This window comes from Gossypium arboreum, chromosome 11 (genome assembly GCF_025698485.1).
Source record: "Gossypium arboreum isolate Shixiya-1 chromosome 11, ASM2569848v2, whole genome shotgun sequence".
Classification (NCBI taxonomy): Eukaryota; Viridiplantae; Streptophyta; class Magnoliopsida; order Malvales; family Malvaceae; genus Gossypium; species Gossypium arboreum.
The window spans coordinates 41,409,288-41,425,285 of NC_069080.1; the positions used below are offsets into that span (position 1 = coordinate 41,409,288).

At 31.6% G+C, this 15,998-nt stretch overlaps 1 protein-coding gene and 1 non-coding gene across 2 annotated transcripts; one reads left to right on the top strand and one right to left on the bottom strand.

Annotated features, from left to right (window-relative positions):
• Window positions 1-1,645: 1,645 nt before the first annotated feature.
• Window positions 1,646-2,613, bottom strand: LOC108473045 (protein CYSTEINE-RICH TRANSMEMBRANE MODULE 13-like). The gene is made up of 3 exons (XM_017774609.2): window positions 2,266-2,613; window positions 2,035-2,170; window positions 1,646-1,878 (listed from the first exon to the last, which is right to left on the bottom strand). The coding sequence occupies exons 1-3, from the start codon at window positions 2,315-2,317 to the stop codon at window positions 1,833-1,835; spliced, it is 234 nt and encodes a 77-aa protein (XP_017630098.1). The 5' UTR covers window positions 2,318-2,613; the 3' UTR covers window positions 1,646-1,832.
• A 9,892-nt stretch (window positions 2,614-12,505) lies between these two features.
• Window positions 12,506-12,612, top strand: LOC128284974 (small nucleolar RNA R71). The gene has a single exon (XR_008275390.1). It is a non-coding gene; the product is annotated as a small nucleolar RNA R71 (small nucleolar RNA).
• Window positions 12,613-15,998: the final 3,386 nt, after the last annotated feature.

The following is a 15,998-nucleotide window of genomic DNA, read 5'->3' on the forward strand; positions in this document are numbered from 1 at the left end:
TCAAAAAATTATTAACTGACTCCGGACCGAATTAATTCGGTTAACCGACTGATTAACCGAATTCGGTCGATTAACCAAATTTTTTCGATTTTACCTGAATTTTGTATACCCCTACTGCTTCCAACACTTGGTTCGTCGATCTAAAGCAATTAGGGCTTTGCTTTTCTAAACAATAATGGAAAATGTTCCTTACTATTAGGAATTTGTCTAATTTCAGAGGATGCCCCAACCTTAAGCGATCATATTGTGACCTAGCATGGTCTGAGTCAATTGGTTGTCGATGAAGACAAACAGACTCGTGAGGGATAGACCACCTTGTAGGGAAGCCGAAGCTACCCTTAAGCTTCATTCTCACCCATATAAACATATGGCCATCTGAGTGGAAAATTAAGTAGGAACTTTGAATGATAGGCTCATGGTCCTTGCTAGTGCAGAAGTAGACCGTCCTAGTAGAAGTAGATCGTCCTAGTTGAGATCTCTTGGGTAATGACATCTAGTTGGTAAAAATATTGAAACACACCCAAGCATGAAAGCTCACAGTGTTTACTACACTAAATGAAATAAGCTATCAGGGTCCTCCAAGAAGAACCGTTAAGTTGTCTGGGCGCAATTCCATAAATATTTAACACCCTACAAAATAAATGATGTAAATGAAGATGGAAGCCTACCTCCAATAGGTATAACGAGAGGATGAACCTATTGCGGGAGTTACTCAACTGACAATTTCTTTTCAAGATTACAAAATCGTAGGCGGAATTGGGCATTCTGATTCCTCTAGATGACAAATGTTTAAACATGTCCTCACGAGTAGTCGTACATTTATAAAAAGGAGATTCAATGCGCGTGCTGGCTCTGTGGTCGGGTAACGCATACACACGCACGAATGAGAGTCTATTGCCACCCTGACCGTTCCGACTCCAATCATGGTAGTCCATTCTTCTTCCTCCTAATGATGGCCTAAATCAGGACATGATAAGGTTGTTATGATGTGTTGTGAGAAACAGATTATTTGGAAGCGCTGCATCATGTTAAAGGTACTCTGATAATACAACAGCCAAATTTATATGTCATTCATGCTATTCGAGACTTGTTGCGTCGAGTTTGGGATACAAGTATTGAGCATGTATATCGAAAATGCAATAGAATGGCTAATTGCTTAACAAATGCTACAAAAGGATTAATTATTGACTTTTACTCTTGATCCCAACCTCCTGATTTTATTTTGAATGTGTTGATTTATCTTTTCCTAAATTCATGGTTAGATAATAGCTTTTATCCTCTTAATAAAAAAAAATATATGATGCAATTAACTTAAAGAATGAAACTAAAAAGGTCGATGGTATCGGAAGCCTTTGCACTATTTTTTTAAAAAAAATTAATTAAATCACTCCAAATCTTTTGTATCTAATTGAATCACTGAACTTACAAAAATCAAATAAGAGTTCAATTAATTTTTTTTTAATAAATCAGGACCTGTAGGATGGTAAAAAGTGAAGCTGATAAAATATAAAAATTCATAAAGTTAATCAGTTGATATGAGTTAGCTGATTCGGAAGCAAAACATTGAATGCGTGAAGGCATCAAGTCCGGGTGGAATAAAATTTCAATTATCCATAGAATCGATTCCAGAAAGCAAAAATGCACGTGAGAAAATGCGGCAATCTTATTATAAATGAGAAATATCAAAACAATTCATGAATGAGAAAATGAGATGTTCTGACATAGTTAAAAGGGAGACAAATGTTCATGTTAATACATCGGAATTGGATCTACTAAAAACATATTAAACCATGAGGATGATCAACCATCAACCCTTCTCCTCTTCTTTCTCCTTAGAAGCAAGCATCCAGAAGACAACAACAGCACAGTGCTGCTAAACTGCACAACAAATAACACATAATATAAATTACTTCATATTTATTATGCCATGCATGGCTGAAAAAAAACAGAATCAACCATCAGAAAAAAGGCCTAGAAATTAAAATCATGACAACACTAATTGTTATAGGATGCTCGAAAGATAACAAGTTTTACCAGCCTTCAAGAAAACCGGTTTCCTGCTGCTGCCTTGGCGGTGGCGCCGCTGCATACTGATACTGTGGAGGTGGCGGGTAGGCATAACCTTCAGCTGGGTATCCAGGCGGTGGATATGCATCTTTGGGAGGATACCCTGTAAATACAAAACCCCATCAAAGAAATTAATACCTAAAAACTCCATCAAATCTTAAAAAAAAAAAAAATCAAAACCAGAGTTAAAACAAATACCTTGAGGAGGAGGAACCCCAACAGGATGCTGCTGTTGATTGTAGTAACTCATCTTTAAACAAAAAAAAAAAAACTCTGGATTCTTTCAACTCAGGTATGATTTTATAAGTAATCTATAAGTCGGTTCAAAAAATCTTAAGCCTGAAGAAGAAGTTTCTCTATGTGCTTAACCCAGCCTTCACTCTTTCTTTTCTGTCTTCTATTTTTTATGGTGGAGACAAGATAAAGATCAACTCCCAATAAGTAAAGGGATTGGAATCTTGAATAGTTGAGGGACTTGAAGTTTGGTTCCAGCTACGCCTAGAAACGTCTTTTTATTCCAATATTCTAGTATGTAGAGTGAAACCGCGTAGTTGCTTTAAATGAAGCCACTTCGATGGAGGCTAGTTTTAGCAGAGGGTACATAGCATGATTTGTTCTGAAATGAACATTTTGGCTTTTGACTATATCTACATGTTTAAAAAAAAATGATGAATGATAAAAAGGCTCTTTATTTTTTTAATAAAAAGGCTCTTTATTTTTTTAATCTTACATGATCATGATATATGATTAATGTTCGTAACTGAACTTTTCAAAATACTTTTATTAATTAATTAATTAATTAATTTAAATAGTTAAATTCTATTTTTAGATAATATTTATTCTCTTATAAAATTAATAATCATTATTAATTATATGATTAGAGTTCGAGTAGACTTGTTAATTGGTCAAGTTATTCACTCAATTTCAAGGTTTGCCCGAAATTTGAGATTATTTGAGAAAAAAAGGTCTTTTTAAAATATGGGTCAGGCTTAGCTTAGACTTGAACATTTAAGTCTTGAGCCCGGCTCAATTCATTTTAAGTTTATAATACTTTATATTATTTAGTTTAGAACACATTAAAAAATAAACTATACTAATATATAATACTATTTTAATGTAAATATTTAAAAAATGTTAAGATGACTATATAAAATTTTTAGTAAATAAAAATGTATAAAATTATTAAATATTAAAATAAAATAATATAAATATTTTTTAAAAAATAAAAATAATATGACAGACTAAAATGAGCTTGGGGTTAGTCTTTTACAAATATGGGTAAGTTTAGGCAAAAATTTAAGCCCTAATTTCGGGCTAAGCTTAAATAAACATAAAGTATGTTACTTTCATACTTAAGCCTAGACTGAATCTAGCCCGACCGGTGAATACCTCTAGTCTCGAGTTTAATTTTATGAAAGAATAAAACATTTTCTTTTGAGTTTAACCCATTCAACTTGAAAAAATATAAAATTAATATAATTACTAAATATAAGATGTTAAAAAATAAAATGATAAATAATTTGGGTTTAATTACCTAAATTCAACTTTGAAATCATTTCTTTTGTCAATTTCTTAGGCTCTTTTGACTTCGTTTTCAGACACTTATTCTTTTTCCTTCAAAAAAACTCAAAACACTTTTGAAATTATATTTTCATATTCAGACACTTTTTCCTTAATATTCTGAAACTTTGCTTAAATTATGTATAATATTATTATTTTGGGTTGAATCTGATTTCATGAGTAAATAACATTAATTTGATTAATGAAGTAATAAAACTTAAACTCAAATATACAAAATGAAATTTAAATCTTATTTAATTTCAAATTTAAGTCTTTTTATTGAATTGGCCTGTGACTTAAGTGTTACCCAAAAAAATCAAATTAAAGCCTTTTGAAAAGTACTCACACATTAACATTTTTATTTTTATTTTATTCTATTATTTTTTCACCTGTAGGTTGTTTTTTCTTAATATAACCCCACCCACCCCACCCCACCCTGAATTGTCTAATTTGTGAAGGCAATTTCATGGACGGTAAGATTAAATTAGGTAAGAGTGAAAATAATAGTAGTGGTGGGGTAGTGATATTAAAAATTGAACAGTAAAATTAAAATGAGTGGTGTATTATGTATTTAGATTGAAACATAGTTGTGGTTGTGAGAGGAAAATAAAAAAAATAATCGTTAAAGATATCAAATTAAAATATATGTATAATTAAAAATGAGTTATTTATATTTATATTAAATAATATTTATGTTAATTAAAATTATATTTTTATTGATTAATAAAATATATTTCAAGTTTTATTATTTTAAATAATAATTCAGTTTATATTTTAAAAATATAATAAAAGTTGAAACAAAAGTTGAGGGGGTAAAAGGAATATTACTCCTTTCACTAAAGGCCCGAAGCCGCAATGAAAAATTGAACTCCAATGACAATGAGGTTCTTTTAAGGAAAAAAAAATAACCTCTTAAAAAATATCCACATCTTACTCCACTAAAAGGCTAGCGGGATCCAAAGGGAGCTAAACGAGAGGGCCACATCCATTACCTAAACAATTAATTATCATTGGCTAATAAACACATGTGGTAATCAAGTTTTTTTACGTGAAAAGATATAAAATAGTTATTTAATTTTTGGACTTTTTTTATTCACCTATTAATGTATCGTGAATTAATTAAAAATCTGACTAAGGTAAGTATACCTATCAATTAGTAGTATAGTTACGATGAACACATATATTGTTCTCACGAAGAGTAAAAGTACTAGTAATTATTGTCTTTCTATTGTTTAACTGAATAATTTGAGTGATGGATTGAAAACTAAAATTAACTAAATTATTTAACTAACGAACTCGACAAATAACAATTTAAGAAATAAACAATTAACAACCAAGAAGTAAACAATACCCAAAAAAGAATTCACCTAAATTTCATCTGTCATTATCAATCTAAATTACGCACTTTCTTTACTTAGTATCTTGAATTATAGAAATCCCTAAATTATACTAATATCTCTTTCAAGAGTAAGAGCAACTGACTCTAGGTTGATTAATTGAAATTTCTTTTTAATTAAAACACCTATTATCGCATTAACTCGCGCTATGGATTCCTCTATTAGATTTGACTCTAATCCGGTAGATTTATGTCATCTTGTTTCTAGGATTGCATGCAACTCCACTCAATTACGCAAGATTTACTCTTAAACAAAGTCTATTCCTCCTTTGATTTAAGCACATCAAACATGAGTTAATAATCTAGAAATATCAAACCAATAATTAAGCACACATAATTGAGAACAATAACTAAGTATTTATTGCGTAAAATAAAAATTAAACAGCAGAATCCATCATAGGGTTCATCTCCCATAGGTATTTAGAAAATTAGTTCATGCTTGAAAATAAAAATATCCTAAACACAGTATAATCGAAAGAAACAAAGAAACTCATGTTAATCTCTTAAGAAATCAAATGCGAATCTTCAATCTTGACAGAAATCTGCTTGAGAATCTGCTTCAATGGTATTTTTCGAGTTGTTTCCTTGAATATTCTATGACGACCCTTTCCTATCTTCTTTTTTTTTTTTCATATATACATGTCTTAGAATGCCTGAAAAACCTAAAAACCGTGTTTTCCCGTAGTTCAGAGTGCCAATTCGCAAAATCAACACGGCTCGTCACATGGCTGTGTGGAAGGGGTCAACCCATATAGCTTCTATACCTTACTTCGATTTTCCAGTTTTCACTCTTTTTTGCTCTTTTTGCTCCCAAATACTCTCCCAAGTATAAAAACATGAATTTAAAGGATTAGGAACATAAAATTCACCATTAACATCGAATAATCACCCAAAAATGCATTAAGAATGAGATTAAAATATGTTACTTTTAGCATTTATCAAATATCCCCACACTTAAGCGTTTGCTTATCCTCAAGTAAAATCCTCAACCCATATTCAAGTTAAATTCTCTCAATTTGTTGTTTTCACCGATAATGTCTTAGGATAATTTACAAATAATCATGCATTGAAAATTCACACTAAAATGACACTAAACATCATAAGCAATCAGAGTAGAGAAATTTAAGTTTTAAAAATATTAGGCATCTCTCCTATCTCAATAATTATCTGAAATTCAAACTGAACAAGAACATCCTCACTAAGGATTCACTCAAAGCACTCAAAGTATTTAAGGTTCAAGTAATACGCACTCAATAGTCGAACAAGAAATGTTATTACCATTGGCTTGCTTGAAAATCAAATCTCCACCACTATAAAATGAAATGATACACCAATCAAGAGGTCTTAACAAGGTTGTAATAGGGCTTAGGTCTCAATAATTATCAGAAGAGTTTGTTATAATCGAGAGTCAAGTTGATAAGTTACCAAACTAGAAAAAAAAATTAGATGTTGAATTAAAAGAATTTACATCAACAAGAAATAAAGAACAAAAATGAGCTTTTCAACATAATATGGAACTAACAATTCAAGCTCAATCAATTTATATATATTTTGAGAATAACGTAAAATTCAGCAATGCAAATAATGAAACATAGTCAGACAACTAACCAAATCAAATCTTGGCAAAAAGGTAGTCAATGAGAAGGATAATTTTACAACATAGATATAGGTTACGAGTTAATATTAACGAGTTAGGAAAAAATGTGTTAGGATCAACGAGATTTACAAAGGGTTAATTCAACAGGTAAGCTGGTTAAAGGTTAAGTGGGTTAAATCCTAAGTGCCTCTATCATCTCAGTGTATCAAATCAATAATATGGTCTCGACATGCATAACCGGAGCAAGCTTTAGAATAACAAATCAAGTCGACATACTCATAACCAAAAATAAAATGAGTCCTAAAAATATATGCTCAATAGGCTTAAAAGCTCACAAAAAATTATGGTTTTGATGTCAAACTTGCTAATTTAAAATTTTAAGAAAATGCTTCAATTCAGGGAGATAACCTAAAATTATAATTTCTGAAAAAAAACTTATCATGCTTGACTCTCTCGTGTCTTAAAGTATAAATCACACAATTCACAAACATCCACAAATTATTCTCAAAATAGAATCCCTCAAAACTCTAAATCTAAAAAAAAAATTAACTTAATGATAGGTGTGAGAAAATTACTTAAACACAAACAATAATTTAGAGATTTCATCGCATAAGCATATAAACATCCTCCTCACACTTAAGATGTACATTGTCCTCAATGTACAAACAAATATAAACAGAATAAGCAAAATATCATAAGGGAGAGAGAGAACTAAAACTGCCCTGAATTTGATTAATTCGTTGGAATAGTAAAAAATTAGAATCATGGGAGTTTCTAAATCAAATACATGTTTCTGAGCACACTAGTAAGAGATAGACAAAAATAAATAAGATAAAGGGATACAAAATAGACAAACAACCGATAAAGCAATAATAGTAAAATTAAAAATAAAAATAAAATAAAACATATAATTCTGAAAAATAAAATAAAAACAGGTAACAAAAAATAAAATTAAAAATAAAACTAAATAAAACATAAAACCAAATAAAATATAAATAATTCAAAAGTAAAAGAATCTGATACTATTTTAATAACCAACTTAGAAGAATAAAATGGAAATAATATTAATATAAATAATAAATAAATAATTGAAAATTAAAAAAATAAAAAGAGAAAAGGATGGTTGGCTTGGTAGGTACCCACGGTGGTGTTTAGGTGAGTGAAGAAAGGAAAAAAATGAAAAATCCCCCTAGCATTAAAAAAGGGTACATGGCCATGTGCCAAGCCATGGGAGCCACATGGTCGTGTGGCCAAGCCATGTGGTATGTGGCCAGACCGTGTATGTTTCTAAGGTTGTGTGGTCTATTAAATTTTTTTCAAATTCTTGCTCTAGTATCCACATGGCCTGTGACACGCCCATGTGTCCAGGCCATGTGAGGTGCTCATTCACTTCTCCCACGCCCGTGTGTGAGGTCGTGTGGGTCATACGGTCCTGTCTATCTCTTACTAGTGTGTCAAGTCGTGTGAGTTACATGGCTTAGAGACACGCCTATGTGTCAGGTCGTGTGTCTCACAAGGTCCTGTCTCCAAGCCATGTAACTCAATTCAAACCGTGTGGGTCAAAAATAATTTTGAAAATTAGCTCTGGTGTTCATATGACCTGTGACACACTCATGTGTCCAAACCGTGTGTCTAAACCGTGTGAATTATTTTTTGAATTTTTTTCCCAAAATTTTGTAAGTAATAAAAATAAACATACTATTTTTTTTATTTTTTATTAAAATAACAAGAAAGTAAAATAAATAAATAAAATAAAAACACTCGTGTTGCCTTCTGAGAAGCGCTTATTTAGAGTCTAAGCTCAACTTCCTTTTTTAAGCTAAAAATTAAGGTAGATATTGAAGCCGAAGCTCCTCTCTTTTGTTATTAGTTTTACCACTAAAATAAAGTTTGAGATAATGACTGTTTACCTTGAATGTGCCGAAATCAGGGTGTTTTACTTCAATGGTTCTGTATGGAAATACGTTTTGTACCACAAATGAGTTCGACCCTCTTGACTTAAGCTTTAAAGGTAACATTCATGGATCTGACTTGTCTAGCAACACTTTGTCCCTAACTTTGAATTGGTCCTCTTTACATGCACACTATAACGTTGCTTAGTTATTTCTTTGATTCTTCTTGGGTTTTCAGCAACTTTTGTTTGTCATTCATCTAATTCATCAGGCTGTACCATTCGCTCTTCACTTGTCCCTTGATTTCTGTCACCTTGAAACGGATATTGTTCGAACACATACTCATTAGTAATTTCCTACAAAGAATGTCGAGCTGTATGATTACTAACATTAACAGAATAACGAGTATCATTGTAACATCCCTAACCCGTATCCGTCACAGAAACAGGGTTATAGAGCGTTACCAAAATTTTTTCAGAATATTTTTAGATAATTCATGCAATTTAATATTCAAATTTTGCAATAATTCATAACATCCCTTAAATTGACCATCAAGGTCCAATACGAGCATTAGAATTGAGTCGGGACTTAATCAAAACCTCTAAAAATTTTTTGTGACTTTTCAAGATTTTTCCAAGGTACAGGGCTCACACGCCTGTGTTAGAGGCAGTGTTCGACCCCGTGTAACTCTCTGACTTGCACACACGGCCATGCCAGACACCAGAGTGCTAGGCCGTGTGGTACACACAGTTGAGACACATACCCGTGTCTCTGCCCATGTGTCCAATTTTGAGCATTCTGTTTTTCAAAATTAAGGTACAGAGGACACACGGCCTATCCACATGTCTGTGTTACTAGGTCGTGTGTCACACACGATCTAGACACACGCCTATGTGTCTGCCCGTGTGGACAAAATAAATCCATTCCTAGCTTCATTTCTCACCCCCAAACTTTTCCATAATCCTACACCACATCTTGCATTCATAACCCAACAAATCCAAGCATTTTATTCAAGTTAATTCTATTATTTAACATGATATATCATCACATACAAATAGTAACCATTTCAAGCATTCTAATCAAGCATATTCCATCCATCATCATGGCATATCATTTCATGCATACATGTTTAAAATCTTACCTTAGTTATGTCCTCATGTTAGACATAATTTGATCAACTACTTAACATATATGTGGCTAACATAATATGACATTACAAGTATATCAAAACATATGGCCAACATATCCTATACATGCCATTACAACCATAATTGCTTTACCATATAATACCGACATGGCCGATGGATAGTGTGACTAATCTCTGCCAAGCTTCCAATCCAACGAGCTTCTAATTATTCTAAAACATGGGCAAATAAAACAGAGTAAGCATAAAATACTTAGTAAGTTCGTATAACACGGTACTAAACTTACCATTCATCCTAGAGGTAACTAAGTAAGGTATAATCAACCACTTTGATCTCAAGCCCTACACACATCCTCATTGCCCTTGTTAGTCATATATTCTATAATAATATCAAGACATGTATGGGCTCAACAATAATCAAGTTTCCAAGCACATATGCTTTCCATATTATGTATTCATTCAACATACATAATTCATCTCGTTATTTCGAGTATAATTTCATAATAGTTCATTTTGAGTTCAGATCATTTAGCATCAAAACTTTATGCATATTACTCGGAATGTCAAAGTCACGATTAGTACACTCTAGGTGTACAAGTCTATAATCAAGAATGGGCATTCTTATCAAATAGTTTCCATGTACAAATATCATCTCATATTTCATATATCATTTGTCGTATATCATCATTTTCTTATATTTCATGTAATATTCTTTCATGTCATATTTCCATATCATATACACCATGTCAATTTGTCTTAAATTTATATTTGTCCCTGTCAGAACCTTGCCCGTTGAATTTATTTGAATTATTGATGGATACATAAGTAGTACACTCAAGGCGTATGAATCAGGATCTGCCAATTCATATTCAATGGTACCCATAAGGTACTAATACAGAGAGTACACTCTCAAGTCACATATATATACTACAAGATTACCAGTCTAGGTTAAATCCTTTTTATGACATATGCTCTAAAGAGCTTGATCTAGATTACCTGTCTGAGCTAAATCCAATCCATAATATATGCTCGAGAGGACTTATATCAGAATTACCCGTGCAGGATAAATCCTATCAGAATTGAGGTCGAAGGATTACTCATCGGAACTAAATCTTATCCGCAACAAATGCAAGACCTCTTTCGTTTCGGGAAATCACATATCCATCAATTTTCCATTTATTCAACTAGGATTTAAACACTTTTCAAGCATTATCGAGCATTTGATCATTTCATACCTTCGTAATATTTATGTAAGTCGAGTAAAACACATTCCACATTCATGTCAAGCATACAAGTAACATTTTATTCATTTGTCATTTTATCGGGCATTTTCATTTATAGGCTATATCGAGTAGGTGATCATTTCACATATTTATGACATTGATAAAATTCACAAACACAACATTTAAATCAAGCATAAAAACATAGACAATTTAATTACACGAACTTACCTCGACAAAGGTTTGTGTACGTAAAATCTACTAATTCGACATTTTCCTCATTCCTCGTTCTAACTCCGAATTTGGTCTATCCGAATCTATACGAGTAAATTTAACATCAATTTATCACATTTTACATTCATGTGGACCAAATTTTCACCCTAGGTAAAATTACTATTTTGCCCTTGACCTTTCCATAAATTCTATTTTCGTCCCTAGGCTCGGAAAATGAAACTCATGAAATCCGACCCTATACCCAAGCCTATCCAAACTATACATACAACTTTTACAGCACACACATTTCACAAATTACAGCATTTTCCATGGATTTTCACTATTTTTCATTTTAGTCCCTAAATCAAGTTTTCATGAAAAATCACTTTGTAAAAGTTGTTTATCTATCATCAATCTTTCATTTTATACCATAAATTTCAAATTTCCAGCATATACATCCTTGATCCAATTTTTATACCTTGGTAATTTTTCCAATTGATCCCCTAAATAGATAGTTTAGGTTATCCCCATTTCAAAAATATCAAAATTACTAAAAAACGGGAGAAGGAAACTTACCCAATTTGGCCATGAAAGTATCTTCTCTCTCTCTCCTAGGGTTTCCATTTTATTTTGGGGAAGAAGATGAGAAAATATGATTTTTATTTTCTTTTCATCCTTTTAATTTATTAATATTTTCACTTTCCAATTTAGTCCCTAGCCTTTTTCTCATTTTCCATGGATGAATCATGTAAAAATATCTACATACTTTTTATTAATGGTATTATTACCATAGAAGGACCTTAAATTTTGAATTCCATAGCTATTTGATCCTTTTAACTACTAGAATCTAACTTTTTACATTTTATGCGATTTGGTCCTTCTCGTAATTAAGCACATAAACGGTAAAATTTTCTTTTCATAATTTTCACACAACATTTCTTGTATAATATGGATCATATACTAAAATAAAAATAAATTTTATTTTTCAGCTCAGATTTGTGGTCTCGAGACCACTATTCCGATTTCACCGAAATTAGGCTGTTACGATCATCTCACTCACTAGGAACTCTAACAAAATCACGTGCTTGAAGAGTAACATTTTCACCACCTACACTCAGCACAAGTTCACAATTACCTACATCAATAACAATTCTAGTAGTGGCTAAAAAGGGTCAACCTAGGATAATTAGGACTTCAATAGCCTCATCCATGTCTATATTAAAAACATTGGCTGCTTTAATTGGTTTTGTTCTCATGACTTGCTATTAATAATTATTCAGTGTCATCTCCTTAGTAAACTCTTGAGTTGCTTTAGGTGTCTTTTTATTTAATGTCTCGCCAGTTGCTACATCAATTAGTTGCCTAATCGAGAGATTCAAACCATTGTAAAATGTTTTAACTTGTAACCAAAAAAGTAACCCATGATGAGGACACATTCTCAAAAGATCCTTCTATCTCTCTCATGCATTATATAATGTCTCCAACTTAATTTGAGCAAAATAAGAAATGTCGTTCCTCAACTTAGCTGATTTAGCCGGTGGGAAGTACTTTAACAAAAACTTCTCAGTCATTTAATCCCAAGTCGTGATAAAACCTCGTGGAAGTGAATTCAACCACTATTTTACCTTACTCCTCACAGAGAATGGGAAAAACTATAAGCGTATGACATCATTAGTAACGCCATTAATCTTGAATGTGTCACAAATCTCTAGAAAGTTAGCCAAATGAACATTTGGGTATTTATCTTGTAACCCATCAAACTGGACATATTGTTGTACCATCTGAATTGTGTTCGACTTCAGCTCAAATTTGTTTGTAGCAATAGTAGGTCGACAATACTCAATTCAGCCCCAATCAGAGTGGGCTTAGCATAATCATACATAGTCTGGGAAGAAGGCAGTGCAGGAGGCTGCTGATTAATTTGATTATTTTTCATCTCCACAGTAATATCCTTTTCCCATTGATCATTTATTAAAATTTGTTGACTCTCCCTTGCTTGTAACAGCCTAATTTTCAGTGGTCTCGAAAACAGTGATTCTAGATCACTAAATTCGATGAGTGAGTTTGAAATTTTAATAAATTAATATTTATTATTCAAGTGAGATTTTAAAAATATTTTTAAATTAGTGGATTTTGTGAATTAAAAGAATTTATTAGGTAAATTGGGTTGAAAACGAGGTATTGAGACCTCAATTTCATAAACTGAGCCATAAATATTTTTATAAATATTTACAGAGTGTTAGTGAATTAGTATTAAAGCTTCGTTAGAAAATTTTAACGTTCTAATAGTTAATTAATTAAAAAGGACTAAATTGAAAAAGGTGCAAAACTTGCTAAAATGATTAAATAGGTCAAGTATTAAATGAAAGAGGACTTAAAAGGAAAAAAAATGGCTGAAACGGTGAAGGCAAAAAAAAAACAAAGAATTTGGGTGAAATAAGGGCAAAATTGGAAATTTTGCAAAATAAATAAATAAAACAAAGACTACATTGAAAATATAGATATTTCTTCATCATTCTTCAGCTAAAAATAGCCATTAAAGAGTCTCTTTAAGCTGGTTTTTCACATTTTTGCTACAAGTAATTTCAATTCTTGATTATTTCTTATAATTTTTGTGATTTTGATACTTTTACAACTAAGTTCAACTATTGAATTCATTAATTTTTGATTCTATGAGTGATATTGAAAGTTTCCATGGATAAATGCTGGAAGTTTATGATGAATAAGCATGGATTTGAAGTTCTAATTTTGTTATGTGATGATTTTATTAAATGATTTCAATAGAAATTGATTTTTAGGACCTAATTGTGAAAAAGTTAAGAATTAGGGTTTAGTGTTGAAATTCTGAATATTAAAGGCTGTGTGGTAGCCTAAAATGATTAGATAAAGGGTTAATTGAGAAAAATTAGTTCAATTAATGGGTTAATTGATTAGGGACTAAATTATAAAAAATATAAAATTTAGGGTAAAACTGTAATTTTAAAAATTGAAGGGCATAAATTGTGAAATGAATTAGAATTGAATTAAATGCTAATGAATGAAAATCTTATATTATAGACCAAGAGCTCAAAGAAAGTCATGGGAAGAGAAAATAGCCGATTAGTCCTTGAATTTTCTACAACTTTTGCAAACCACCCTAGGTAAGTTCATATGGTTGAATTTCATGATTAATTGTTAAATTAGAGAAAATATAATGCATTATTTTATATCTTTGTTATTGAATTATGAATATCGTAACAACATGAAAATCTAATTAAAAGTTCAAATTGAGTAGAACGCAGGAATTGAGTACGATCGTTACGTGACTAAAGACGAGTTGATAGATAAGACCATGGTTGGACCATGTCAACGTTTAAATGTAAGACCATAGCTGGGCTATGTCATTTTAGTGAAAAGACCATAATTAAGTTATGACACCGTGAACGTAAGACCATGGTTGGACCATGGCAATAATTATTCATGAAAGACCATAGCTGGGCTATGGCATCATGATGATAAGACCATAACTAGGTTATGGCACTATGAGTGTAAGACCATGGCAGGGCCATGGCAATATTCGTGTAAGACCATAGTTGGACTCTGGCACTAAGTAAACGATGGACTTAAATCCGTAAGACTTTCTCTAATTTGACCAAGATGGGTAAGTGTTACATGGTTTAATGTGATAGAAATTAATCAGTTACTAATATTGAGCTCAATCAAGTGGATTTATCATTTGAATTGTGAATGACAAGAAACATTAGTGAATTGTTTGTTATTTATTTAACACAATACAATTGGTAAGAATTATTTTTAAACATAGGAACTTACTAAGCTTCTATAAGCTTACTTTTGTGTGTTTAATATTCCTTGTAGATTAACGTGAGTTCAGAAGATCGGATCAACACATCGGATCACATTATCCAGATTTCTTCGGTAGATTTTTGTAATACAACCCATGGTTTATATGGCATGTATAGGATTATTTTAAAAAATAGTGAAACTTGACATATGGTTGTGAATGATACTTATGTTTATGTTTTTATGCATATACATAGTAGTAGTTTTAGTATTTAATGAATGGAGTTATTATGGTAAGTGTATGCAAGGGAGTTTTGTGATGGCTTGCTAAGTTTAAAACATGATTTTTGGCTTGTATTGGTTGCTTGGTTGAATTATATTGGTATATGAAAGAGTTGTGTGCAAGTTGATAGTAAAAAGGGTGAGAAAAGTGGCCTTAAAATGACCTATTTCCGTCCACATGGTCAAAGACTATGTGACACATGGTTATGTACATGGGCGTGTAGTCTGGCCGTGTGTCCTTTGCATCTTAAAATTTAGAAATAGAATGCTCAGAATTGAGCACACGGGCAGAGACACGGGCTCGTGTCTCAGCAACGTGAGATGGCGTTAAAATGGCCTATTTTCGTCCACCTTGGTGTAATGACCTAATTTTCAAATGGTATCGAACGGTGATTCGAGATCACTAAATCCAAAAAATGAGTAGGAAATATTATTAATTTAGTGAGTATAAGTTAAATGTGAAGTTAGGAAAAATTTTGAAATAGTGAAACGTAAAAAAATATATATATTAAAATAATTAGAATTGAAAACGAGGTATCGAGACCTCGAATTTTAAATCGAGCCATAAATATTTTTATAAATATTTATGGAGTGTTAATAAGTTAGTATTAAAGTTTAGTCAAGAAATTTTAAAATCTTGATAGCTAATTGAACAAAAAGGACTAAATTGTATCAAATGCAAAATTGTGGGAAATGATTAAATAGCTTAAATGATAAAAGAAAGAGGGTTTAAAAGGCAAATAGACCCAAGGTCTATTTGGGCTGGACGGCAAGAGCATGAAATCACCAAGAAAATAAGGATAAAATTTCAAAATTGCAAAATTTACTTAATAAAGCTAGGACTAAA